Genomic DNA, 27594 nt, shown 5'->3' with positions numbered 1-27594 from the left:
TAGCATCAAACTGCTTAACAAATGGTCTGTTCTATTACAGATGCCCTCTAGACCACACAGATTCATTTTTGGCCTTATGCAAATGGTTCTACTTTAAGAATTTAGAGTTGGGCTCCAACGCCTAAAATCACAGAGATTTAGGATGCTGAGGCAGGAAGATTGCAAATTTGAGCCTCAGTGACTTAGTGAGACCCTTATCTCAAAATAAAGAAATAAAAAGGACAGAGGATGCACTCAGTGGTAAAGCACCCCTGGGTTCAAACCCCAGCTCACACGCATTTCGCACGCGTGCGCACATACACACACACAAAGCAAAAAAAGAATTTAAAGACAGTGCATTCGTTTCCTCAATAGCTTATAACAACAGTAATTTATTTTCTCATGGTTCTGGAGGCCAGAAGTCTGAAATCAGAATCCCTGTGCCAAAATGTCAGCAGGACCCTACTCCCTTCAGAGACTCAAGAGGAAAATTTGTTCCTTGCCTTTTCCAGCTGCTGATAGCTCCTGGCATTTCTTGGTTATGGCTTTATCACTCTAATCTTTAAGCCCTGCATCTTCAAATCTTTATGTTCTATCTTCACATTTCCTTCTGTGTGTGGGCAAAAGCACCCTCTGGCACATTTTTATAAAGATGTACATGATTGTATTTAGGGAGCCCACAGAGAACCCAGGATCATCCCCTTATCTCAGAATCCTTAATCACATCTGTGAAGACCCTTTTTCCAAATAAGGTAGCATATGTAGATTCCAGGAACTAGGACCTAGTGTCTTTTGGTACTGTTTGTTATTCAGCCTATCATATCTCAAAATTAAACACAGCCAATGAACAGGGCACACAGCAGTGTGTACAAGAAGTCTCACAATTTCTCCATTGTGAGGATACTTGCTGCACATCTGGGTTATTTCTGTGTAATGACTGCAATTATATATGTGGTATTTTTGACAAGGCACATGTATCCAAATATTTTAGATTCAAATTAAAATATGAGCTGCATAACAGACTTCAGAATAGAACAATGATCTAACTTGAGCAATGTCTACATTATCCATGCTGAGTGGGCTAAAGGCCTAGTTTCTTCTGCTTATCATTTGGTTTCAGTTCTACCAACCACTCTTCCTTATTGTTAAACACAGCCTAAGGGAGGAAACCCAGGGAGTTGAGTAACAGGAATGTATCCTGCAGCCTTTTATTTAGTAGGTTCATTGGTGAGTCAAGTTGGATACTGGCAGGAGATTTAGAATTTGGCTCTTAAATTTATTATCTCTCTCTCTTTCTCTCTCTCTCTCTTTAACCACTCTAATGCTGCAGAGTTTTCTGTGGTTCTTAGGCTTGTAGGTTAGAAGCACTGCCTGTGTGAGAGGGAGGGTGTATGTGTGTGTGTGTGCGCGCGCGCGCAGGGCTAGTTCTATGCATGGCTTATTTCTGCTGTTTGCCTATTCATCAGGAATCAAGTCTGCTGGTAAATCATCCTACAAACTCCTTCTAAGGCAGGGTTGAGTGAAATTTTTAAATATGAAAACAGATGGGATTATTAATGTCTGAGCAATTTTCAAGCCAAAATTATGTTTTCATGCAGTTGAAAATTGTGATTTCTTGATTTTTTTTCTTGTAATACCAATAAATCTCATATCTTTAAAACAATTCAGGGCTGGGATTAGGGTAAAGCAAGTGATGCACTTGCCTTGGGTACAAAATTTAAGGGGGTACAAAAAACTGTTACTGTAGGGGCTGGGGATGTGGCTCAGTGGTAAAGCACTTGCCTACCATATGTGAGGCACTGGGTTCAATTCTCAGCACCACATATAAATACATGCATAAAATAAAGATCCATCAACAACTAAAATAATATTTTAGAGAAAAACTCAGTTATCATTGTAATAATTTAAAAAAAAAAAAAAAACAGCAAACTATGGTCAAAAGGTTCATCACTATTTTTATAAATAAAGTTTTACTGGAATGAGCCAGGATTAGTGTGTGAGTCATGCAAGTATTAACTGGATCTTGTCTTTAAAATATGGATATGGTTTTCATTGAGTATATTTTGCATTATTTTGATTTTTAAAAATAATTTTAAATAATTCTAATTTTTAAATTGATTTATTAAAAGTTTAAAAAACAATTTAAACCCCAATTTTTTTCAAGATAAGAACCCCTCGAACAACCACTATACTTTGGTGTGGATCAAAAGTGTTTGGTTTATTTCCCAATATATCACAAAGGATATTAAAAAAAGATATACTGAAGAACTGAGATGCAATAAAATTAATGTTTTTTATTACTTCATTAAGTATATTATTAAGTGAAACTGGAGTTTTTCTTTACTATGAGTACATAATGGCCAGAAATTTAACTCACCATTACTTCTTCATCAATACAAATGCAAATGCAGTAAAAAAAGCAAATAACATCTTAGAATTATCATGAAAATAATTTTGACCATACAGACCCCCTGGAAAATGCCTGGGATCAATAGGCATAATTTGGCAACTGTAACCTTAAAGAATAAAGTTTTTAACAATACATCCAAACTACTGTGAAGTATAACAAATTTTTAAAAATTAAAAAATTTTTAAAAACCACTGTAAATAAGATAGTATCCTTAATTAGATGGGGGCACCATAATTAAGACTTCCGCCCAAATTAGTTTTACAATAACAAATGGGGAAGAGTTGAAGCAAACTGACCCATCTGACATATAAATAGTTTTGAGCAACCACAAAATCTTTTATGAGGCTAAAAGTAAGATATGAAAAAGATGTAAAAAATCTGAATGCTATGAATATAATCAGTGACCTAAAGGCAAGGCTATTTTAGGGCAAGAGGAGAAATACCATTGCACCTACCTTTCACCTCCTATGCTGGCCTCTCATCCCTCACCTCCCATTTAATAAAGGAGCAAAGGCTCTAGAGCAGCAACAGAAGGAAGAGAAAGGCATGAACTGCACAGTACACCTAGGCTGCACCAAGATTCTGGGGTCAGCTTGCTTGGTAATGGAGCTCTCTTCTGCTGCTTCCTAGCATACAACCTTGGCACATTCCCAAACCGCTACTTGTTTCAGTTTCCCCATAGAAATATGAATATAATATTAATATCTTTTTCGTATGATTACGATAAGGAGTACATGAGATGACAGACTTAAAGTATTAAACATGGTGCCTGAGAGAGTAAGTATTTAATAAATATATCTTATTAGCTGGGCATGGTGACACATGCCTGCAATGCCAGCTACTTAGGAGGCCAAGGCAGGAGCATTGAGAGTTTAAGTCCAGCATGAGCAACTCAGTGAGGCTCTGTCTCAAAATAAAATAACAGTAACAAAATAAAAGATCTGAGACGTAACTCAGTGGTAGAGAACTTGCCTAGCTTATGCAAAGCCCTGCATTTAATCTCCAGTACTGAAAAAAAAACTATCTTATTAAAAATACAAAATATACTTTTGTACTTATTCATTACTATTTTCTTAGTCTGTACCTGCTGCCATAACAAATTGCCTTAGACTGGGAAATTTATGAACAATAGAAACTTACTGCTTACAGTTTGGAAGACTGTGAAGTCAGAGATCAAGGCACTAATTAGATTCAGTGTCTGGCAAGGACCCATTCCTTAAGGATGGCAGCTTCTAGCTGTGCCCTCCTAGAGCAGGGACAAGCACTATTTTGTCAAATGTGGGGATAGTTCCTTCAAATCTCTTTTATAAGGGCACTACTCCCATTTACAAGGATTCCATCCTCATGACCTGTCACCTCCCAAAGGTTTCCCTCCTCTAAATATCAACATAATGGGGATTAGATTTCAACATGAATTTTGGAAAGACAAAACATTCAAATTATAGCACCAGGGTTCGATAACTTTCCCCTGCATGAACAAATGCTCAGTCCAGTGTCTAAACAATGTTAGGTATTCTACCCTCTTCAGCCAGACCGAAAGTCTGTTGGACCTGTTACATCACTATGCTCCTTTGAGCAGTACCAACAACTCAACTGAAAATCTCATGCTTACATATGAAAAATATACATAAAGGTACAAATTATTATATAAAAATGGAAATGTTTACTGTATGGTTGAATCATGTTTTATATCTTCTTAAAAATTTTATTGGTGTTGAAAACATATTTGAAAAACAAATCATTTGTATAAACTAGCAAAATATTTAACTTACAAACAGAAAAATGAAAAAATTGTTCTTGTGGGACAAATGTACTCACAAGGGTCTCTTAAAATGGAAGAGAGAGGCAAAAAGATGTCACATTGGAAGACAGACACAGAAGAGATGCTACATTTCTGACTTTGGAGACAGAGAAAAGGGTGGTCGCATGGCAAAGAATGCAGGCAGCCTCTGGAAGCTATAAAGGGCCAGGTTATGATTTGTCCATAGAGCCTTCAGAAAGGAATGCAGTCCTGACAACACTTTTATTTTAGCCCCAGGACACAAATGACACAGAATTATAAAATCATAATCTCATGTTGTTTAAGCCACTAAGTTTGTGGTACACTGTTAAAGCAGCAAGTAGAAACTAATACGGACCCAAAAGTTATCCAATCACCTTTGATGCTTCAGTCCATGATACAACAACAAATAGCCAGACTGCCAGAAAGGGAACAAACGACTGGCTTTTGAGTTTCTCAGTACAACTTCTAGCCTGTTAAATGCCACAAAATCAGTGATTTACTATTTACAACCTCCTAAAGATTTGGAATTCAGAAGTCTAAAACATGAGAATCTTCAGATTCAACTAGTCTCACTGGAGACTTTACAAGATATGGTTAATGATCCATATCTTGAGAGAGATTCATTTGTATACATAAAGAATTTACAATTTAAGTGCTGAGTAAATAATTACAATTCCTAATAGTTAAAAAAAAAAAAAAAAAAAAGTGTACTGTTTCAAAGACAAGTCAACAAACAAAGACAGGGGTAAAAGACTGAAAATGCCCAGACAGGTAAATTCTTTTAAGTGCATCTCTCAACAAAACTATATAATTAAACCAGATGTGATCTCTCTCTGTTTTCTCCTATGTGACAGAGGTGCTTTAGGACTCTGGAGTAAGTAAAATAGAATCCTGGAAGCCCTACATACTTCTCACACATACCAAGGCAGAACTTTTCCTCCTGACTGTCCCACCTGTTTCCTTAGAAGATGGTGAGGTGCTGGCCCAGGGTGTGTCGTCTTCAAATTGAACCCAACTGCTGATGGCTGAGGCCAGGTCAGGTGAGGGCTGCTCAGGGCTCTCAGGAGGAGAGGCCACTTCAGAAATGAGGCCCATTTTTTCAGAGGAATCATCCTGCTCTGAGTGGGAGAGATCCTGAGAGGCTCCATCCACCACATGGTTCTCCCCAGAGGAGCTCTCAGACTGGTCTGAAGAAGATGACAGTACTGGGAGGTGTTCTTCAGTGACCCCTGAAACAGACACCAGACACTGCCATGTGAGGAAGGACACTCATCAGAACTGTCTTACAGAGGCAAACACTAAAGATGGGCAAGGTATGACCACAGGACTTACCATTATAGTGGGTGAGGAGATGAAACAGCCAGGCTGATCCATCCCTATGCTAAATAGCTGTTTCTCCAATAATGTATAAAAACTGTATTAGCATGTTCCCAGTTGTATCTACACAGGTTAAAAAATGGAGTCTTATTCACTATTTTTAATCTCAGTATCTATTGCAGAGTTTGAGGATTACAAATTAAAATACTTAGAGAAGTCAAATAAGAAATATAACTGAGTTGAGCGAAACAAATGAACGGCAATAGGGACTTCTGGAGACAGGCTGAACAGTAGTGCTTTTCTTTATACTAAAGACATTTAAATTCAAATTTTAAATTGTGTAGTCTAAACTATGCATGTCTTCAGGCAACAGGTGCACACTCTGCACTAATGACATATGAATATGACACAGGCTCTTTCTGTAGCTTTGTATCACTTTATTGGTCCTGGAACATTTAATATTCTTGAAAGAATTTCTTTGAAAATAAAAGAACTATATACTGATTATGGTGATGGATATTCATCTATACATGTGCTAAAATTCATCAAATTTATGTAAAAGCCCACCAATTTTACCATATGAAGAAAAAAATTTAGGGCTGGGGATAGAGCTCAGTTGGTAGAGTGCATGCCTTGTGTGCACAAGGCTTTGGATTCAATCTCCAGCACCACGAAAAAAAAGTTTTTGTAATGGAGATTGATCCCAGGTGTGTTTTACCACTGAGCTACACCCCCAGACCTTTCTGAAAAATTTAAATTTTAAGATAGGGTCTTACTAAGTTGCTTAGGGCCTTTTAACTTGCTGGGGCTGGCCTCAACTTGCAATCTTATTTATTGCCTCAGCATCTTGGGTCACTAGGATTATAGTTATGTACCATCACACCCACCTACTTAAATGAAAACTTTTGTTTTTTTTTTAGTTATAGATAGACACAATACCTTTACTTATTTATTTTTATGTAGTGCTGAGGATGGAACCCAGCCCCTCACACGCACAAGGCAAGCACTCTACTGCTGAGCCCCAACTCTAGCCCCTTATATGAAAAAATTTAAAAAGCACAGAACTAACATGAAAATCCTTTTTCATATCACTAGTCAAACAAACTGGTAACCTGAATATAACCAAAGTCTTTAGAGTAGAACTGCCTAACAGTAATAAAAGGTGAACCATATGTGATTTTAAGTTTTCTAGTAGCTGTATTTTAAAGAGCAAAAAGAAACAACTTTTTTTTTTCCTTTTGTGTTGCTGGGTATTGAACCCAGAGTCTTGTTCACGCAATGCTAAGCTAAATCCCCAGCCCAAGAAACCATTTTTAATAATATGCATTTCAACCCAACATGTTGGAAATTTGTAATTTCAACATGTAATCAATATAAAAACTGTTGATGAGATGTTTCACTTTTTTTCTTAAATTAAGTCTTCAAAATTCAGGCTAGGTACTCTATACTTTTAGAACATCTCAATTCCGATTTGCCACATTTCAAGGACTCAGTAGGCATATGGAAATCATGTTGGGTGGCACTGTAGACTCACACTTTCCAGGTGTTTTAAATGAAGGTGGGATGATTTCAGCTGGCAATGGCAGCTGTGGTACAGGACCAACTGGCATGGCTCTGCAAATAGTCCCTGGATCCTGCCTTGGCCTTCATCCGTGACCATTAACTCCCTAAAAGACACTATAATCACCTTCACTGTGACCAGAGATGACCATGCTGAGCTCCTTCTACAAGGCACCCTTCTAAGCACTTTACATGTTAATTCACTTGATTCTCACATAACCTTCCCAAGCAGATATCAGGATTATCCCTCTTCTGCAGATAATGAAACAAAACAGAGAAGTTAAATAAATAAATTTCCCAAGGGCACATCACTCATCTATGATGAAGCCAGGATTTGAGCTCAAACAATATGGCTCTGGAGCCTGTCACTTTTAACAGTTCACTTTAAAAACTGAGAAAATCCAAATTGCTGATGGGAGTAAACACCAAAAAGGCTGACAATGAAGTACTTTTTAAAGATAAAGTTTATGTTCCTTAAGAACCAATGCCTTTGGTATTTCCAGGTCCTTTTCTGGGTTCCTGAGGTTATTTTCTATACTTAAATGGGAAAATTCACATATCTTGGTAAAGTGATGAAAGTAGCTTTCTTCTTTGTTAAGATCCTTTTCAAAGAATAACCAAGTAGAAGTCACAACAAGCAGGCATGGTTCTTTGCCAATCTTGTCACTTTAGGAAATGAAAGCACTCCTTACCCTCAGAAGGGACAGGAAAGAGTGGTTCTTCATTGAAGGAGACCCACTCTGACTGATGGGTAGCAATTATGTGGTCCAAGGTCGTCATGCTAGGAAGGCACTGGTCATCTTCACACTGCTGACTTTGGATGAACCCCAGAATAATATCTGGGAGGAGGGGTGTATGGCAGCACAATAAACTTGGCCTACAGTCTGTAATAGGAGTCTTGCTGAGGGAAGTACTCAGAACATAAATTAGCCTTCCTTGCTTTCTTGATTAATCTGCCAAGCAGATATCTGTCAAAAAAAAAAAAAAAAAGTAAATTATAAAGGATAATCATTGCATCATACCAAATCCACACAGTCTAGGACTTTCAGCACTGCCCGTGAAAAATTCTGAGATAGTTTATAACTTGCCATATTTCTCTCTACTCCTGTCTTGCCTTTTCTTCATTATGCTGAAACATCTGCCATGAGCATCAAGATCTCTGGATAAACCTTCATATCAAACTTCTGATCATCAGTCAAATTTTGGCAACTAGAGTCCCTAATTTTCCTGATCTTTATATTTCAGAAATACTATTATCCATAATACAGTGCTATCATTGTAAAGCAAATATTAAAACTTTTCAAAGTGTTTTCACTTTGTTTTACCAGATGGTAAAATAAAAGCATGTTCTTTTCTATTAAATTAGTGTAGTTTCTTGCCTTAGGCAGGTAACTTTTTGCAAGCCTGATTTAAATCTTTGGCAGAAACCCAACAATCTCCAGATGGTATCTCCAAGCACAGTTTACCAATCAAGAAAAATAGAAATGGAATCATCTTATTCATTTGGAGTAAGAGGATAGGAATATTTGCTTTAGTGAAAAATATGAGTTAAAGAAACACATTTTCAAGTAGGCCAATTTGAATTAGCATATGAATGTCAACTCTTTATTTACATTGCAATTATGTTCTATGTATACAGAAGCATAGTTAATTGGCTTATAATTTTGTTTATGCTTTAATGTCTTTTAACACTTGAACCTAGCTATTGATCTAATGATGAATTAATAAAATTGGAATTAATGCAAAATTAATGTTTCCACAAAAGATCTGTCTTGAGCAATATCAATTCTTATTAACTGTACACTCACAATATTTAGATGGTTTCTAGAATGACTTAACTCATAGCCTTCCCATTGGCATACAGTAACAAGAAAAGCTGAGGAAATTCTACTGCATTACTATCTTCAACAAATAATCTACACTGGGCAAGATCAAATAGAAACATTTAATACATTTTGCCTTTTATAATTAACAGTTTTATTTTATACTTCCTAAAACAATTCATTTTCTATAAAATTTATGACTTTCAGAAATACATTTTCAGACAATCCTTCATTTGATTTAATAGTCATTTCAGCTAAGTAGGACAGGTGGTACTATAATTCTTTTACAGAAGAAATCTGGGCAGAGAAAATAAGTTGCTTGTTCAACAGTTTTAGTGTTCTCAAACCTTTATTGGGTGCCCTAAGATTCCTAAAATGCTTTTTCTAAGTAGAAGAATCCATGAACCGCAGAAGAGTGATTAAGTAACCTTTATTTCCATAATAAAATACCACATAAAAAATGATCAAGTAGAATTCACAATAAACAAGTGTGTTAGATACATCAAGCTAGGAAGGAATAGGTACAACCCTTTAATGCAGGTCTTTGGATGCTAAAACACTTGAACCCTTAGGTTACAGTCACACACAAAAAAGTACTACATAATATATAGAAACTATCACCCAACTAAAATATTTTACAAACACCAATAACAATTAAATAGCCTGAGAAACTTCCCATGTGGAAATCTGCCAGAATACCCTAAGCATAGAGAGGATGGAACACCCAGAAATCTCTAGTCCAAATCCTTTCCTGGGATCCTTACCAGTCACAACACTGGACTTATTCAAACCACCTGAGAGTGCACAAACCAGATCTTACCAGAGAGCAACACAGAGCCTACACTCAAAGGGCTGATTCCCATGAGCTTCTGCCTATGAAGCTTTTTTTGAACCCTGTCAAATATTAGTGTCACTCGATGTGGTTATGGCTGTAGGCCAAGATAAGACAGCAAATATGAAGAGTCAGATTCCTCTCCCCACAACAGCAGCAGCATGTAAACCGCACCCCCCACCCTGCCCTCTCTAAAAGAAAGCCACAAAACAAGCCCATGTGCTGACACATGCAGCGTCATAACTCAGTGGGAAAAACATCCTGCTGATCCCGTGATGATGAACCCAGTGAAATTCATGGATGAGTGGGATGGGGGAGGGGATGGGGAGAAAGAAGGAAAAGGTAAAGGTAGCGGGAAAATAATTAGAAATTTTAATCAGAGGTGTTTTAAAGATCAATAGTGCAGCTCCTAAGTTTTACTAATGAGAAAACTGAGGTTCAAGGAAATCAGGTGCAACCACAAAGATTAAGAACATTGGATAGGAAGAGCTCCTGTCTGGATTTGAGAGCTGTACAGTATTTTATTCATAATTCAAACTCTTTAAGCTTCAGTTCATCCCTGTACAGCAAGAATAACAAAACTCACTTCATGATTCTAAAGCTAAGTGAGATCATGTATGTCAAGTGTTTGGGTATAATAAACCCTGTATAACAATGACAATGACAATAATAGCAGATGTCCTCACAGAGGGCAGACTCTGCACCAGGCATTATTCCAAACCCTTTGTAAATGTTAGCCACTGCCATCACTGCTGTTGTTAAATGTCTCACCCAAGGCTGCACAGCTCCTTAGTGGAAGTCTTAGGACTAGAATGCAGATGTCAGGAAACCATCCCACTTCTGTCACTTACACATTCAGCTTTTAGTGATTTCCCTGTTCAGTTACTGTAGGAGCAATACTCCTAGATGCCAAGTGGAGTCAAATGCTCAGTTACAGGTGGATTCTGAAACATCCTCTTTATTGCTATGGACACATTCTAGCTGAGAAACATTACTCAGAAAGTATCAATGAAAAAGGGCCCCAAATATCGATCTACCCTTACTTAACTTGTTCATCACAGATCATACATGGGCCAGTTACAAATAAGAAAATAGTCCCAAGAAAGTCTGGTGAAACATTCATTACAGGACCCCCCCTCATAAGCCCAAGAAATGAATTCTAGGCATTTGCCATGGAATAGCCACATTTAATAAACCCTAAGACATTAGACCTTGAGAAGTGCTATGCTTGCAGATCAAAATTCACAAAGGAACACAATAATTGTGAGGCTAAATTCAGACTAGGATTAGTTCCTCAGTAAAAACCTCACCCCATTTTTAGAATGTGAATCATAAAGTGAGGCTTAGAGTCACCGCAAATGAAAAGTGACTCAGAATCAGCAGCAATACCAACAAGGAGACACTACAAATTTCACTGAAGTTTTAGGGTTGCCACTCCAAAGAGATACTTCTTTCTCAGTATTCCTTACACCTGAATATTGGGGGGTGGACAATGAAATTTTCTGATAAGACTGAAGTCATCAAAGTAGATCTGTGTTATGTCAATCCCATAATATGCATTCATGACCCCTATGTGTCTGGACAAGCATCAGATGCCCTTGGAGAATGGTGACCCTTGAGTAGCTCACAAGCCAGTTGGGGAGACGAAGATACAGAATGGTAAACCCAAGTCTGGGAATAACTGCCAGCAGAAGGACACACTGCAAGTGCTGTAACAGTCTAGCCATGGGGAATCTTTGAGGACTGAAACTGTAAGGGGCTGAGTAGGTTTCTTTGAATTTGAAGGATGTTCTTAGTTTTGGACCACCAAAGGATAAGCAAAGATGTCCTTGGGAAAGAGGATCAGCGTGAGTGAAATTTAACTATCAGACCTCAATAAGGTTTGCTTCTGGGACAGTATAATGAGATCAGAGGTGCAGATTCAATGGGAAATGAGGAGTTGTTCAAGGTTTAGGAGTACAGAGTGACTCAAGAAGTGTAACTAAGGAAGATTAACATAGCTCAAACTGCTAGGTAAGAGCCTGGAGATGAAAGTTAACAGCTGGGAAGGTCCCCTCTAGTGTGTTCCACAAAATCAGGGGCTGATATTATCAGGAAGATGCACCAGGCACTCTGTTCTGGGACTGTTATAAATTTGAAGGGTGCAAGGAAGAGCAAGACAGCATCAACACCTTTATGTAACTGATAGCTGCAGGGAGGTATGACAGTGACATAAAATAGTAACTACTGCTTTCTAACCTATTCAGATGGGTTATCCATCAAACTGCAACAGTAGAGAGGAAGGGCATTCAGAGACTCCTGAGGGCTTCAGCAATGGATGGTCTTGAACCACACCTTAAACTGGAAAGGGGGGCTCTGAGCAAGAGCAGAGGAGCAGTCACTTAGGATGGGGGCACAGGAAGGGCATGGATAGCCAAGTGAGCTATGCCCTGTTTATCTGAAAAGTTGGGAGTGGTATCAGGTGTGTGGGACAAGGAGGACTTAGAACAGTGACAGCTTAGATTTCAGAACCAGTTTGAGGGACTCTAGAAACTACCCTTTCCGTTACCACTGCCAATTCCTTGGTTCAGCCCCTCTTGTTCTCTCATCCTACTAGTCTCTTATCTGTCTCTTATCTTGGGTGATCTTCCTAAAACCTGACAACAGCCATGCCATGTTTCTACTTAACAACTCCTTGATGGCCCTCACAGGTTAAAGTGATGTGAGAAATGAGCAAAGGCCCCTAACAGGAGAGGCACACCAGCTTTGTCTGTGGATATATATACCTTTGCATTGAATAGAGTACCTGGGATGTGTTAGGTGCTCAATAAATATTACTGCATTGATACAGGCACACTGGAATTCTTCCCCGTCTACATCTCTAATTTCCTGCCATTACCTCCCCATGTGAACCTTACATTTTTTACAAATAATTATTTTTCTCCAAAATACTATTATTTTATATACTTTATCCTCTTCCACTGTGTTTATATATTTATTAATTAAATATGATATTAAATGTTCTATCCACTTTTGTTTCATGAGCTTCTACTCACCTTCAAGTCTTAGCTCATGCATTGTCTCAGGTTTAGTTCAACAATCTTTGACACCAAGTGGAAATTGCTGAATTCAGTGATAGAGAAGACAGATTCTTTTGCTCTGAAAACTTTACAGTGGACATGTTTGCTATTTTTGGCCATTCAAAAATCCAAAAAACCTTCCTTTTTTTGAGAGGAAAAAAACACCCTCTTCCATTCCTCATGACAAATTATTCATTGTTAATAACTCTTAGAATCCTGAAGGAATACTAAATGGTGCAAGGGCCTTGCATGCATTCAAGAGCAGTGTGCAAGCAATGGAAGATCAGGGCAAGCCCAGAGGCAGTCACAACCCAATTCAGCGATGATGGTACCAAATGCAGCATCCTAACCAGACCTGAGGGTGTGACTCTGATTCTGTCCACTGCTGGAAAGATTCTGTGGTTCCTATTTTTCAAGTCAAGTTTTACAGTCATCTGCTAATCCAATGAGCTCTCCAATATCTTCAATAGATTCCTTTCCTTCCTACATTAGCCAAAGTAATTTCTGTTGCTTAGAACCAAGAACTGTAATATATAATGCCCTCGTCTTACACTAATCTCCCATTTACTCTGTATGTTGATAGTATCTTAACCTATACTCACATACTAAATTAAAACAAAACTGTTTGCTAATGTGATTAAGATGTTAACTAGCCTGTGAGCTTCCTGAGGAAAGAGACTATCTTTTTCTTGCTATCCCCAACTCCTAAAACAGAGGGTCTGGCATTTAGTAAATACGTGTTGAGTAAATGGTTGAATTAATTAATTAACTTGTTTACGAAGGCATCTCTGAGTCTTTTGAGATGGAAAATGTTTTAGGAAGATTCATTTAAACACTAGGTATACGGAGTTGGGGAGAGAATTTGGATATAGGGCAACATGCTTACTTCTTTTTTTTATACATATATCAATATATCTCAAATTATGCTATTCAATTCCAATTTAGTAGCCACTAAACACAGGAAAAACTGAAATGTGGCTAGTACAAACTAAGTTGTTCTTTAAGAGTAAAATAAATGCACATCAGAATCCAAGAAATTAAAAAATGTGTGAAATATCTAATAATTTTTGTATTGATTACATGTCAAAATGATATACTAGATGTATTGAATTATATAAGTACATTGGTGCTGGTGATATAGCCCATCACATAGAGTGCCTGACTCCCGTGCTGGAGGCCCGGGTTCGAGTCCCCAGCACTGTGGGATTGCGGAATTAACAAACGAAACCATATAAGTACATTGTTAAAATTAGTTTCATTTAAAAATGAAATGACTAAAAATTTTTAAATAATACATTTGCAGCTTATACTATATTTTTGTTGGAAAACATTACTCAAAAGCAATCTATTATTTATTTCACAACTATTTTTGAAACTATGTCTCACTAGACATAGAATCTTTCCCTCAGTGATTTACCTTTCAGTCTGAATGTTTTCAATGAGGAGTTGGTTATAATTCTCTATGCATACAATGTTATCTTTTTGCTCTCATTGCTCTTAGAATTTTCTCTTTATCTTTAGTTTTTAGCAATAGGCTATGGTGTGTCCAGATGTGGCTTTCTTACAATTCATCTTATAAATTTGTAGTTTCTTGGATTTTGTCAAATTTTTTCATTACATTTGAAAGAGTGGGTCACTACTTCAAACATGATTTTCTTCCCTTTTCTCCATTTCTTCCAGTTTTTTTTGTTGCTGTTGTTCGTTTGATGTTTGTTTTTAACTTTTCATTGAAGTACAGCAAACATTTAGAAAATCTCCATCACTTAATATTGATCTGGTCTCAAGTTCACTGACTCTTCTGTTATTTCCTTTGTCCTGTAAGTTCAACCTGTGAATTTTTCATCCTATTCAACTTTTCCATTTCAGAATTTTCAATTAATTCTTTTACAATTTCTATCTCTCTGCTGAGATGCCCTAGAAATTCACACTGTGACAATATTTTCCTTTAGTTCTTTTAACGTATTTAAAATAGTTACTCTAAAGACTTTGCTAAATCCAACATCTAGGCCATTTAGGATTAGTTTCTACTGAATATTTTTTTCCTTAACTACAATTTTCCTATTTCTTTGTATACCTAGTAATTGTTGATGATACACTGAAGACATTCTGAATTTGATTTTTCCTCTGCAGACTGTTGATTTTTGTTTTAGCATGTAATTTGACTACTGGCTCTCACCTTGAGCTTGTACCAGCTTGGTCTTTCACTTTATTGGATGAATTTGTTTCCTAGGCCCCTGTAATTGCTAGAAGATTCAACCTTCAAACTCTACCAGATCCTCTGCAGAGCTTAAAAGGATTTGGTTCTAGGCCTTTTTATGTGGACTAAATACAAGTATTATTCTAGAGCAGGGGTTGACTAACTACAGTCATACCCTAGGTCTAGCCCTCCATATTTTTTTTTTTTTTATTCATTATACACAAATAGGGGTACAACTTTTCATTTCTCTGGTTGTACCTGATGTGTAGTCACACCATTCATGTAATCATACATGTACACAGTGTAATGATGCTTGTCTCATTCCATTATCTTTCTTTCCCTCACCCCCTCCCCACCCTTCATTTCCCTCTGCACAATCCAACTTTCCTCCATTCTTCCTTTATCCTCTCCCACCCACCATGCCATTATGTATCAGCGTCCACTTATCAGAGAAAACATTCAGCCTTTGATTTTTGGGAATTGGCCATATTTTTTGTAAATAAAGTTATACTGGCATGCTGTCACATATATTAAATATTATCTGTGGTTGTTTTTGATTTCCATGGCTAAGTAACTGTGACAAATACTGTATGGCTCACAGAGCTTAGGATAATTACTGAATAATTAATAATAATAATTATTATTATTACTACTACCGGCTTTTTTTTTTTTTTTCACTTATGCATTTATTCACTTAACAATCCTTTATCAGGTACATGTATGTGCCAGGTATGGTAAATAATGCAAAGAATAATAAATTTCTACCTTGAAAGAATACAGTGAATTATTACATAAACAAAAATGTATTTATTTTATTAATAAAAGGTTCTATAAGGATTGTCTAGAATGGAAAGGTATAGTGAAATTGCTTATCATCAAATGGTGAAGTTTTTGTTTAAAGAAAAATCACTTATTTTTATAAAGGTGGTAAATGTTCATAGACTAATAATAGATTTAAATGAGATGAACAAACATAAAGACAAAGGTAAATAAAAACATTTCCCCAAATCACAAACTCAGGACATTGAAAAAAAAAAAACATTGATATCATATGACCATCTTTTCAGGATTCTGTGTGTGTATACAGAGAATAGGATGGATATACAGATTACATCTTGACTGGCTACAGAGTTGAGTTATACTTCTTTCTTTTGAAAATCTTTGTTAGCCCCCAGTTTAAAATATTTCTGGAGAGAAGTAGGAGGTTAGACTTCTAAATTCTCCCATGTCATCCCAGTTTACTTTTCTTCCTGCACACCTAAATAATTCATTCTTTTGTGAAAATTCCTTAAACGTTCAATAATGCAAAAAGAAAATGTTTTGGTTTGCAACATTCACTGTCAGATTTTTCTTTTGATTCATTATATCTTTCATTCTGTTGTTTAAATTGCTAACCCACAGCTACAAACTACAAATACTGGACTATATGTTTTATTAGTTTCCTTTCATCGCAAACTTTTTCCCATTATAAAGATTTGGCTTTTAGCTTCTTAATGTTTCCAATTTATTTTTAAGTCATTCGATGGTAATTTTCCTAAATATTTTTTCTTTAGGCAATCAATCTTTTATTATTACACATTACCTCAAGTCATTTCCTCCTTGAGAATAAGTTTTCTGGAATAATGCTCTTTTTAATAAACATGAAATTAATTTTCTTTTTTCTTAAGTTATATTTTCTTCTACACTGGGCTTTTTTTCTTATAATGTTGTATTCCTGTCTTCTTTTTAAAATTTTGTTCTCACTTTGTATTTCTACTACTAGTCAATAATACAATATTTCCATATTAATTATGCCATTTTCTTCCAGTTTAGTCATGCTTGAGAAGCCCTATTTTCTGTTTCAGTGTGGGTATATTATTGCTTTTCTGCTACATCTGATGCTTGTTTTTGTTTTGAAGTTCAGTTTGAAGACAAATGTGGCTGCTTTCTATTCCTTTTCTGCTATCCTAAAGCATGACATGTGTCTATTTACTTATGTGAGAGATAAAGTTTATTTGGGGCACATACATAGTATACTATCAGTTTTCAATGACCTGCATTGATGCTCACTCCATTTGAGGAAGAAGAAGCTCTTGACATTTTTTTTTCTCTTTGTAAAGAAACTTCAGTACCCATTAATCAACCTCTCTCCATTTCTCCCCCACTTCTGGTCTTGAGTATGGTTACCACCATTACAGTCTCAACTTCTATGAAATCATCCAGTCATTCTTTTTGATGGTTGAATAGTATTTCATGGGATAGATATACCACATTTTCTTTATTCACTCATCAGTTGATGGACAACTTAGGTTGTTATTTCCATTTCTGGGCTACTGTGAATAGCTCTGCAATAAATACAGGAGTGCAGACGTGTCTTCAACATACTGATTTCATTTCCTCTGGTAACACACCCAATAGTGGAATTTCTGGACCACAGCAAGAGTAGTTTTAGTTTTAACTTTTTGAGGAAACTCCATACCGCATTTTAGAATGGCTCTACTAATTTATATCACCACCAACAGTGTGAGTTTCCTTCCTTCCAAATCCTTGTTAGCACTTTCTATTTTCAATCTTTTTGATAATAGTCTGATAATATCGTTCTTACTGGGGTGAGGTGTTATGCATTTGATATGCAATGCATTTTGATATGCATTTCCCTGATCATTAGTGAGGTTAAGCATTTCTTCATTCACCAGTTGGCCATGTGTATGTCATGTTTTGAGAAAGGTCTATTTAGGTCTATTGCCCATTTTTCAGTCAGGTACTACCAGCTTTTTATATTCAAAAAATTTACAAGTCCTCCTTGAAAGCATCATCCTTACCCCTAAGACACACACTTTCTGTATCTTGGTTGAATGCTCGAGATGTTAATAAAGTGTTAACAAGGTCTTTCTACTGTGGCTGTTCGACCACCTTCTTAGTCTTGGAGCAGTCACCTTTAGTAAGCTTTATAAGGCTTCAGTCAGTAGATACACACTCCAGCACTGCCAAGGATTCTCCCAGTACACCCAGACACACTTCTGCTTCCCTCTCTCCTTCCCCATGCAACTCTCTCCTGTCTAGTACCCTGCTATGATTGGAATATAGTATTCCCCATGTGCTAGAAGCTTGATCTCCAGACTAGCAGCACTGAGGTGGCAGAACTTTTAGGAGGTAGAGCCTAGTGGAAGGTAGTTAGGGCCCAGGGCCATCTCATAAGAGCAAGTTGTTATAAAGTAAGTTTACCACATGCCATTACCTGCTCTGAGCACAATGGTTTCCTTTCCTCTTCTCTGCCATTTTTTTAACACATAATGGGCCCTTGCCAGGACACTAGTGCCATGCTTTTTAGAACCTCCAGCCATCAGAATCGTAAGTCAAAAAACATCTTCTTTATACATTACCTAGCATAAGGCATTTTGTTAGAGCAACACCAAAGAAACATGCCCTCTTCTGTAGATTCCAGCTGCTTCAATGGCCCCAAACTTGAATCTCTATTTCCTTAGCTCAACAGGACTGCTGTGCTCAGTTTAGACTTCAGTTGACTACACTATAATCAGGAAACTCTCTCATGAAAGAGAGCCAAGGTAATGGTTGATGGGGCTCACCTCGTGAGTTTTCCTTCCCTGGGGATGGAAATCTTGACCAATACCTGAAAATAGTTGCCTCATACATGTGAATATTTTGTGGCTATTTACTGAAGAAGAGCCGGTTTGTTGTCAATTATAGCCAGAATTAGAAGTATTCTGCTAAAACATTAATTTCTGGTTTGTGTTTACTTTTTAAGAGAGACCAGTCCTGATAATCTAAATAAAGGTAATTTTATATTGGTGTCCTGGAAATTAATTAGAAGTTTTATAAAACTTTTATAAATCATGAGAATAACAGGAGAGTTTCATACAACCATAAGGATTAACCCTGTCCCTCCAGACAATGGAACAATGTTTCACTTTATTAGGTTGGCTATACTAGGTCCTTGCTTGGCTAATGACCCAAAAGAAACTGTATAAACCTGTGGTCATCTTTCCCTTTTCCTCTTTTTCATATGTAATTAACTTGATAGCTTCCTTGAAAATCTTAGTATCTACTTGTTGGATTTGAGGCTACTTGCAAATACTACCCAGACATCTGTTTAGGTTTATGAAGAAATATTTTAAACCAGATTCTGGTACCAATTCTAAACTCCCAAATCAGGCCTCAGTTTTTTCCTTATCAAAAACAAACATCTATAAACCACATTTTCTTTATCCATTCATCTGTTATTACTCAGCTTTAAAGAAGAATGAAATTATGGCATTTGCTGGTAAATGGATGGAGTTGGAGAATATCATGCTAAGCAAAATAAGCCAAACCCAAAAATACAAAGGCTGAATGTTTTCCCTGATGCACGGATGCTAATTCATAATGCCCTCCCACCCCAGGGAAGAAGGGACTTACTTTAGATTAGGTAGAAGGGAGTGAAGGGAGCGGAAGGGGTTTGGGGGTAGGAAGGATAGTAGAGTGAAACAGACATTATCACCTCATGCACATATAAGACTGCATGACCGATGTGATCCTACAACATGTATAATCAGAAAAATGAGAAATTATAATCCATTTATATATGATTCATCAAAATGTATACATGCATTCTACTGTAATGCATACCTAATTAGAACAAATAAAAAAAAAGATCGAACATCTAAAGGTCCAAAGGAAAACTAGGTGAAAGGAAAAACGGGAAAATAAGACGACATGGATTCTGTGTATTCATAGTTTTCTTCTAAAGCTAGACATTCTATTAACTCATTAAGCATCTACTATGTATACAGAATTATAAATATAAAATATCAGACATGGTTTTACATCTGGAGATCTCTGTTACAGTGGGTTACAAAAACCATAAAAGTTAATCAGGAAGCTAAAGTAACCATACTGCTAACTTCATAAATTCTTAAAATAAACAAAAGGGTGGAAGGTCCCATGACCCGATGAGAAAGACCTGAATCAAATTAAGGATTTTCCTTTATGAGAAAACAATTATCATTAATAGAACCTGACAAAGTTTCCTGGACAACACACACACACACGTTTTCATTGACAGGTACCTTAATGCTCTGAAGAGAGATATGGAGTTTACTGACCAGGGTTGTTTGCTCTTCATATTTCAACCTTTTTTTTCTTTCATTCTTTCATTTAAATATTTCATTCTTGGAAGAAAAAAAAGACACTGGCCATTCTCCTTCCAATTTTCAGTGGAAACTGGAGAAAGGAATGAACATCCAGCTTCAAGTTAAACACATCTGAGAAAGAACTCTAAATGGAACAAATGCAGGTATCAACTGTAGTAACTACACATGATTCTATGAAATAAATCCCCGCTCCTTTTTTTAATCATTTATGTCATAGTCCCCTACCCACAGGTGTCTTTCTCTTTCTAAATTCATATTTTATGTGTATGAATATGTGCACATATACATAACACACAGATAAGTAAGTGCATATATATCCCAATGGTATAGTTACAAAATAAACTACTGTGTAATTTTTCTTCAAATAACCAACCCTCATGGATGTGCTATCCAACAATTCCCTTGCCCCACATTCAGAGTCCCAGATCAAAGTCACACTTTGCTTGAAGAACAGGTTAGACATAACTTCTGGTCTCTGAAGCATTCCTGAGGAAGTGACCTTGAATGACATCCCCAGGCACCTGAATATTGTGTCACATCAGTGAATGACCCTGATAGGAGGTCAGACTTTAAAGTGTACAGAACACTTTCTAGTCTCTTGAACTCTTAAAAGGTACTGGCTTACTCCATCTTAGCAAATTCCTCTTAGCTTACCTTAGTTTCACATTTTATAATGAGAATACTAGACTTCATCCATATGAAGATAATGAGTTAATGTGGATAATTTCTTCTCATCTATATTTTAGAGACATGAGCGTATCACTGTGGATGTTCTAATATTACACTGTCGGTTTCCTGAGTCTACAGGAGTCTTTGGGGTTCTATTGGTAGCCACATTTCCTGCCCATAATCCTGTGGCTTTATAAGAACCTTAACAAAGTACTGCTATATGTATTTTTATTTATTTGTTTATTTGGTACTGCAGACTGAACCCAGGGATGCTTTACCAGCGAGCTTCCTCCCCAGGCCTTGTTTATATTTTAATTTTGAGACAGGGTCTTGCTAAATTGCTGAGGGTCTCACTAAGTTGATGAAGCAGATATTGAACTTGGGCTTCTCCTGCCTCAGCCTCCTTAGTCTCAGGGATTAAGGGCATATGCTATCACAACAGGCTTACTATTATATTTCATTGAAGTTAAAATGCCATAGATTGTAAAAGACATTCAATTTTGGAGATGAATGATATTTAAGTACACAGTATCTCCAAAAATAAAAGAAATATAGTCTTATTTTTACACCAAATGTTGATAAGAAGTCAAAAGTCTCAGAATGGATCATTTCAATTTATTTTTACAATAAGTCTGAGATAAGTGAAACAGATATTTCCCTCACCTGATATATAAAGGAACTGGCTGATAGAGGCTATATAATGAGTTCAAGGCCACCTCGCTAACCATGACAGAATTATTACAGGATCACAAATCTTCTATTTTTAAATCCTGTACTCTTTCCATTACACCACATTTTGTCTTTCATAAAATAAGTACAATGGTATCGGCTGTGTCCCCAACATCCATTTTCTCTCAACATCCAGCACTGAGGATAAATCATTATTGATATAAATCAATGACAATTTGTATTCCTGCTTTCTCAGCTCCCTTTGTACCTAGTGGTAGCCAGTTCACCAAGTTCTAGCTAATTAGACATTACTGAAGATGTGGGGTAAGGAATATAGTTGTGAGAAATTTTTTTTTTGGGGGGGTCTTTGTTTTATTTGCCCAGTGAAGAAGAAAGCTGTAGCTAATGCAGCCTTCACTTTCTCTTTTCCTATTCTGAATATGGTCACAACAGCTGGAGCTACAATAATCATAGGGAGAACAGACTAAGAGAAACACAATCATATTGGCCCTGATGTCACTGAGCCACTGCAATGATATCAGTAACCATTTGCCTATTTCTTGTTATCTGGGGGGGGGGGGATATATATAGATAGATAGATAGATAGATCGATAGATAGATACATATGTATGTATATGTATATATAGAGATATATATATGTATATGTATATACATATAGTTTATTTGTTTATTTAAGCCATTTATATGTTAGGTTTGTATGTAACCTATTTGTATGTTAGTGCTGCAATTACATACAACCATAATGGAAAAAATGGGAGAGATAAATCATGGCAAGCAGATTCTAAGATGATCCATGATCTTCACAACTTGGTATTACTCCTGTGAATATTACATGGCAAACAGATTTTTACAGATGCAATTAAGATTATCACTCTGTTTACTTAAGAAGGGGGATTATCTAGTGAGGTCCCAGACCACTCTATATCTGGCCACTTGAAAAGAGATGCATTTGATAGACCTTTATTTTTATTTTTTTGTTTATTTACATGTAGTGCTGAGAATCGAACCCAGTATCTCACACATGCTAGGTGAGTGTTCTACCACTGAGTCACAACCCCAGCTCCAAAAGAAGCTGAAATGGGGCTTTTCTCTATGAGATGTCTTTAATTCTAGAGTTGAAAAAAACCAGAAGTGCTGCCAAAGAACTCAGTAAATATAGGAGAAAATATCCTTGGCAATAACTCTGACATTAGGAGAGGGGCAGGTGCCAGGCATGTTATAACAAGAGCAGGAATTTCCTGAAACTACAGTCAATTTAAAAATTCTGAGTAATTATTAAATGACATAATGTGGGTGAGAATGCTTGGCAGACTGCAGCACATTATTTAAAAAGTAAGGTCTGTATATTGTTGTCTACCAAGTGGCAGAATATGGAAAGGGGCTTTGTCCCTGAGAACAAAGTCAAGTGCTTTGGGGACTCACATGAGGTCACCAGCCCTTCTTTTTTGTGGCTATCAGGTGGGCAGAGGCACAAGGAAGGGAAATTTTGCTGACAATGATGCCCATGATCTCTCTCCCAGCATCCCCACTCTGGACCCAAGCAGTATTCATACACAGGCTCACTTCTGCAATTCCATAAATGACATACTTTATCTCTTTTGTTCCTCTCACCAACTTTAGGAGGCAGATACTATTAATAATATCACCATTTTAGAGATGACAAGCTGAGGTCAGAGAGGTTAAGTAATATGCTCTGAACTTTCAAGTTCAGAAAGTAGTAAATGATAGTTCTGGGATTCCAACCCAAATCTTCCTAACTTCTAAGGCAATTCACAGACAATTCTTGGACTCCTTCATTCACCTAACACAATTTAAGAGTCTCCAATGTGCCAAGTTCTGACCCTATACTAAATGTGAGGGATTCAGAAATAAATATAGACTCCAGAAAGGCTGACTGGCCAATAGCCTCATACCATGAAGGATTTCAAATAACACACTGAAAGAACTGAAAGAAGTGTCTCCTACAACCTTAATTCATGTCCCAATACCAGACGACTCAGCATAGAGTTCAACGTATATCTTTTGTAATTCTTGTAGTTCCCTTGTGTCTAACAAAATTAGACAACATTGTGGGGTTTTGTATATTAAAGGTTTCAATTTGGTTAAATGGAAACATAACAAAAAAGATCATAATTTTTTCTAATCTTGTCTTGAAAATTCAGTTTTTAAAATGCTGTAAACCTCAGAAAAAGCAGTGAACATCAGGCTCTCTCCACCACCTCCGAGAGGCCCTGAGCTTGAAGGACAAAGCAGTTTATTTGAGAGAATAACCAAAGATCTCAGGTCTGAGGCATGAGGAGCTCAGGGAGGTCTCATGGAAGACTGTTATCTAACCTGGATCTTAGGAGGATTCAGAGCACAAGGTCTTCAGGCAGGCAGGCCAAGTCTGGCTGTTAACTGTAACCATGGGTATTACTCAGTTGACCTTAGGAAGGGGGATTTATCCAGGTGAGGTCCCAGACCACTCAATATCTGGCCATTTGGAAACAGAAAAGGGGCTTTTCTCCATGAGATGCCTTGAATCCCAGAGTTGAAAAAATAAATAAATAAAAGTGCTGCTAAAGAACTTGGTAAATACAGGAGAAAATATTCTTGGTGATAATTCATAAATTCTTTAAGACTTTGTTTTATATGATGGTATCTACCTCAGAGATTCCTCTAGGATGAAAAAAGATCTGTAGTGTAAGGCTTTGGTACAGTGAATAATAAGTGCTCAATCAATAGACTCCATAACTATTGCCATTTCTACTAGTAAAGGATGAGCAGGAGTTAGCGTGGTAAAGAAAGAATAAGAACTTGATGATTTCATTCCTGTGGTGATGGCATTCAGGAAGTGAAAGTGGAAGGAAAGGGGAGACCTTAGAAATTTGGGTGAAAAGGGAAGTAGTGGTGTGAGATAGTAGTGAGACAGGAAACAGCTAGGCCAGCCTGATGCAAGGCACTGGTTGGCCTGGAAATGAGCAAGGAAAGGTGTGGGAAGTAGTGCCACCATGCTGGACAATACTGAGGCCCCGTTCACAGGGTCATCTCTGTGAGCAGCGCCATTGGGGATGTACTAAATAACCTGTGCAGCTGAGGGGACAGCCTGCCTGCATGGTTCTCCCCAAGCCCTGAACAGCAGACACTGCTGTTGTGCTGATGTGCTCAAATCACCCGTTTCTGTCAACAATGAACAGCAGTGTGACCAGAGGCATCGCCTTCTTTGGGTCACATGGAAATCATGTTCAAAGAAGTCCAGTTGTGACACGGGAGTGTGAGATTATCACAATTTATCAGTACAGCGGCAAGATCACAGAACTTCATTTTAGAAGCTCCTGTCAACATTCTCTACACCAAGAATAACAAGGGTTAGAGGAAAATAGCTCCAGGCCACAAATCTCGAGTGTGGTGACTTTTTCTCCAGTGAAGTTAGCTCAATATGGACTCATGTAGAAAAACAACCCAGGTAGGAAAATTCCCCCGAAGTAGATGATAGAAAGAAAAATGATTTCACCATCCTTCCTGCTTCTGTAGATATGAAACTTTCCTCCTGGGTTGATCTGCCAGTTCTCCTCAATGCTTTCCCTGCCACTCAGGCCTCCAGCACTGCAGATGCCTCACCCTCATTGCACAACTCCAGGTGGCACCACTCAGACAGGTATAATGTGAACTGAACCCCCTTACCTAAACTCTGCCCTGGAGATGTACAAGCCAGCAGCCCTGCATAGCACACACCTCCTCACCACATCCACATATTGGAAAAAGCAGGAAAATGATGAATGTGCAGGAGAAAACTCTGAGCAAAATATGAAAATAGACAAAATGCCTATAGCTATAGGAATCCTTGGGTTATTCTTCATTCAACAGAATGAAAGGAACAACAGTGATAAGAAATTGTAATTAAGCTTGGGTGATTACAAGAATGTAGTGCCATTAGCAGCTGAACTGAAGGCAGAGAATGTCCCAGTACATATTCTAAGGAAATTAGGAGTAACCCAAAAAGACAATTAAATGAAAGTGGGGAAGGGAAACTTTTCTGGGATATGTTGAGATTCAATGTTTGTAAAACCAAAAGGTAGTTAGAGAAAATGTAGATTTGGTACCTACAGAAAAATTAGGGGTAAAAAGTTAGATTTTTAAAGTCATCCAAGGAAGATGATATATGAAACCAAAGGAATAAGTAAGTTATCATTATGGGAAGTAAAAAGGTAGACAAAGAAGTTGACTCACTCTCAGAGCATGCCTACACATAGAAGGGGATTTGGAAAAGGGGGAGTTTTTAAAGTCATCCAAGGAAGATGATATATGAAGCCAAAGGAATAAGTAAGTTATCATTATGGGAAGTAAAAAGGTAGACAAAGAAGTTGACTCACTCTCAGAGCATGTCTACACATAGAAGGGGATTTGGAAAAGGGGGAGTCTCAAGTAATAGCCAGACAGAGAAACAGAAAAAAAAAACAGAGGGTTTCAAGGTCATGGAGGCAAGAGACGGTTTTTTAGAAGGTAGATTTCTCTAGTAAATACTACTGGGAGACAGAAAGGGGCTCAGATGGTCATTAGTGACTCTTGTAAAGATTCACAGGAGTATTGGCTCCAAAAGGGATGGGACATGCCCTTCCTGGTCATATTTCCAATGCTCAGTGCTGTAACACAGAGGAAAGCAACAAGCATTGCTGGAATAGCTGACCTGGAAGTTGGACTGCAAGGAATTAATAATAAACCACAATTTCAGTTTAAAGTTTAATGATTCAATACAACTTTTTAATAGAAGGTTAAAAAAAAAACTACCAGTGTACACATTGTTAACTTGATTACATGCTTATACAGAGGAAATACTTTCTATTTACTTCAGATAAGTGAAATTCGCCTGAGGCCAGTGGCAAGAGGTTATTCCTGGAATCTTCTGGGCCATACTTCTCTGACTGACCATCACAAAACTGTAAAACTTTCTGCCTTTCTATAAATTTATTAGGTTGACATAAACTTGTTTGCAAAGGTTTTGAAAATATCTAGAAGATGGAAAATAGACTTAAAATACCTAACAAGCAAACACTGCTTCCATGGAAGTTTTTTTGTTTTGTTTGTTTGTTTGTTTGTTTGTTTGTTTTTATCATGCCTTCTCATCCATTTTGGTAAGATGAGCCTACACATTTTATTACCTAGAAAAAATTTCCAGGTCAAGAAAATACTTTTTGAAGTCCCAATAAAACCTCTAAGGACTACGAAATAATCACCCTAAATCTGTTTTCTATACATACCGGGATTAACACATCATTCTCAAACTGTGTTTTAAAAAGCAAATACTAATAACTAAAACTAATATCTTTTGAGTGCTAAGGGTTTTATATGTATCATCTAATCTTCATAACAGCTCCATGAAATAAAATACTCAAGCATTTCATAACAGTTCCATGAGATAAAATGCTATTAATGTTCATCATCCATGTGAGGTAATTAAAGCTTGGATGGGCCAATTTTCTCAAGTTCACACAAATAATAAACAGAAGAGCTAAGATTTATAGAATAATATCATAGATCTCATAATGATCCATTTTCATGGCTATTTGATATCCCACTGGATCATTCCCATTTAAAATTAAATACATTTGATTTCTTTAAAATTAGATTTTTTTAATAACAGGCAATCATGGAATAGGTGGCCAACCTTCACAGGGTTCCTGAAGATGTATCTTTCTATACTAATGGACCCATCTGCCTAGTTCCCCTAAATGAGGGTGGCCAGTGCCACTCACTGCTCCACAGATAAGGAAGGACAGGGGGATAAATGAGTAAAATCTCAGACTCCCAGCTAATTTCTGCTGGATTCAAGCACTGGAGACTTCCTGACCACCTATGGTGCCCATTTGTCTTTTACCTTCACTAGCTTGTGTTTTTCCAGGGAAATGGGGGCAGGATGACTATGTCTTAGGCTAGACTCTAGAAAACAGCTTGAGACTAAGCTTCTATGCCAGTACCTTACAGCAATTCCAGGGAAGCCAGAGTGGAGGTGGGAAGAATGAAACAGGAAAAGCAAATACAAGATGGAGTGGACTAGCCGGCCATGACTTCACATGAAATATAGCTTGTTGCCTGGTCATCTCAGAGAGGCTATAGGGACTTTGGCATCTCAAAACCTTCCCATTAGAGGGGGTGGTGCTAGGAGAGGA

At 37.2% G+C, this 27594-nt stretch overlaps 1 protein-coding gene across 4 annotated transcripts in view; it reads right to left on the bottom strand.

Moving 5' to 3' along the window:
- The window catches only part of STON2 (stonin 2), a 138756-nt gene that overhangs the window by 97130 nt on the left and 14032 nt on the right, over positions 1-27594 (bottom strand). For 2 of the 4 annotated variants that reach the window (XM_079128053.1, XM_079128056.1), the window contains exons 2-3: positions 7742-8017; positions 5126-5401 (exon numbers count right to left, since the gene is read on the bottom strand). In XM_079128053.1, coding sequence (XP_078984179.1) covers positions 5126-5401; positions 7742-7829 — 364 coding nt within the window. In that variant the 5' untranslated portion in view covers positions 7830-8017. Of the gene's footprint in view, positions 1-5125; positions 5402-7741; positions 8018-20005; positions 20148-27594 lie in introns of those variants that run through there. The other 2 variants (XM_079128055.1, XM_079128054.1) reach the window with 2 other exon arrangements.

The sequence above is a fragment of the Sciurus vulgaris genome (assembly GCF_902686455.1).
Source record: "Sciurus vulgaris genome assembly, chromosome: 2".
Taxonomy (NCBI): Eukaryota; Metazoa; Chordata; class Mammalia; order Rodentia; family Sciuridae; genus Sciurus; species Sciurus vulgaris.
This window is presented reverse-complemented; position numbering and strand designations above follow the sequence as displayed.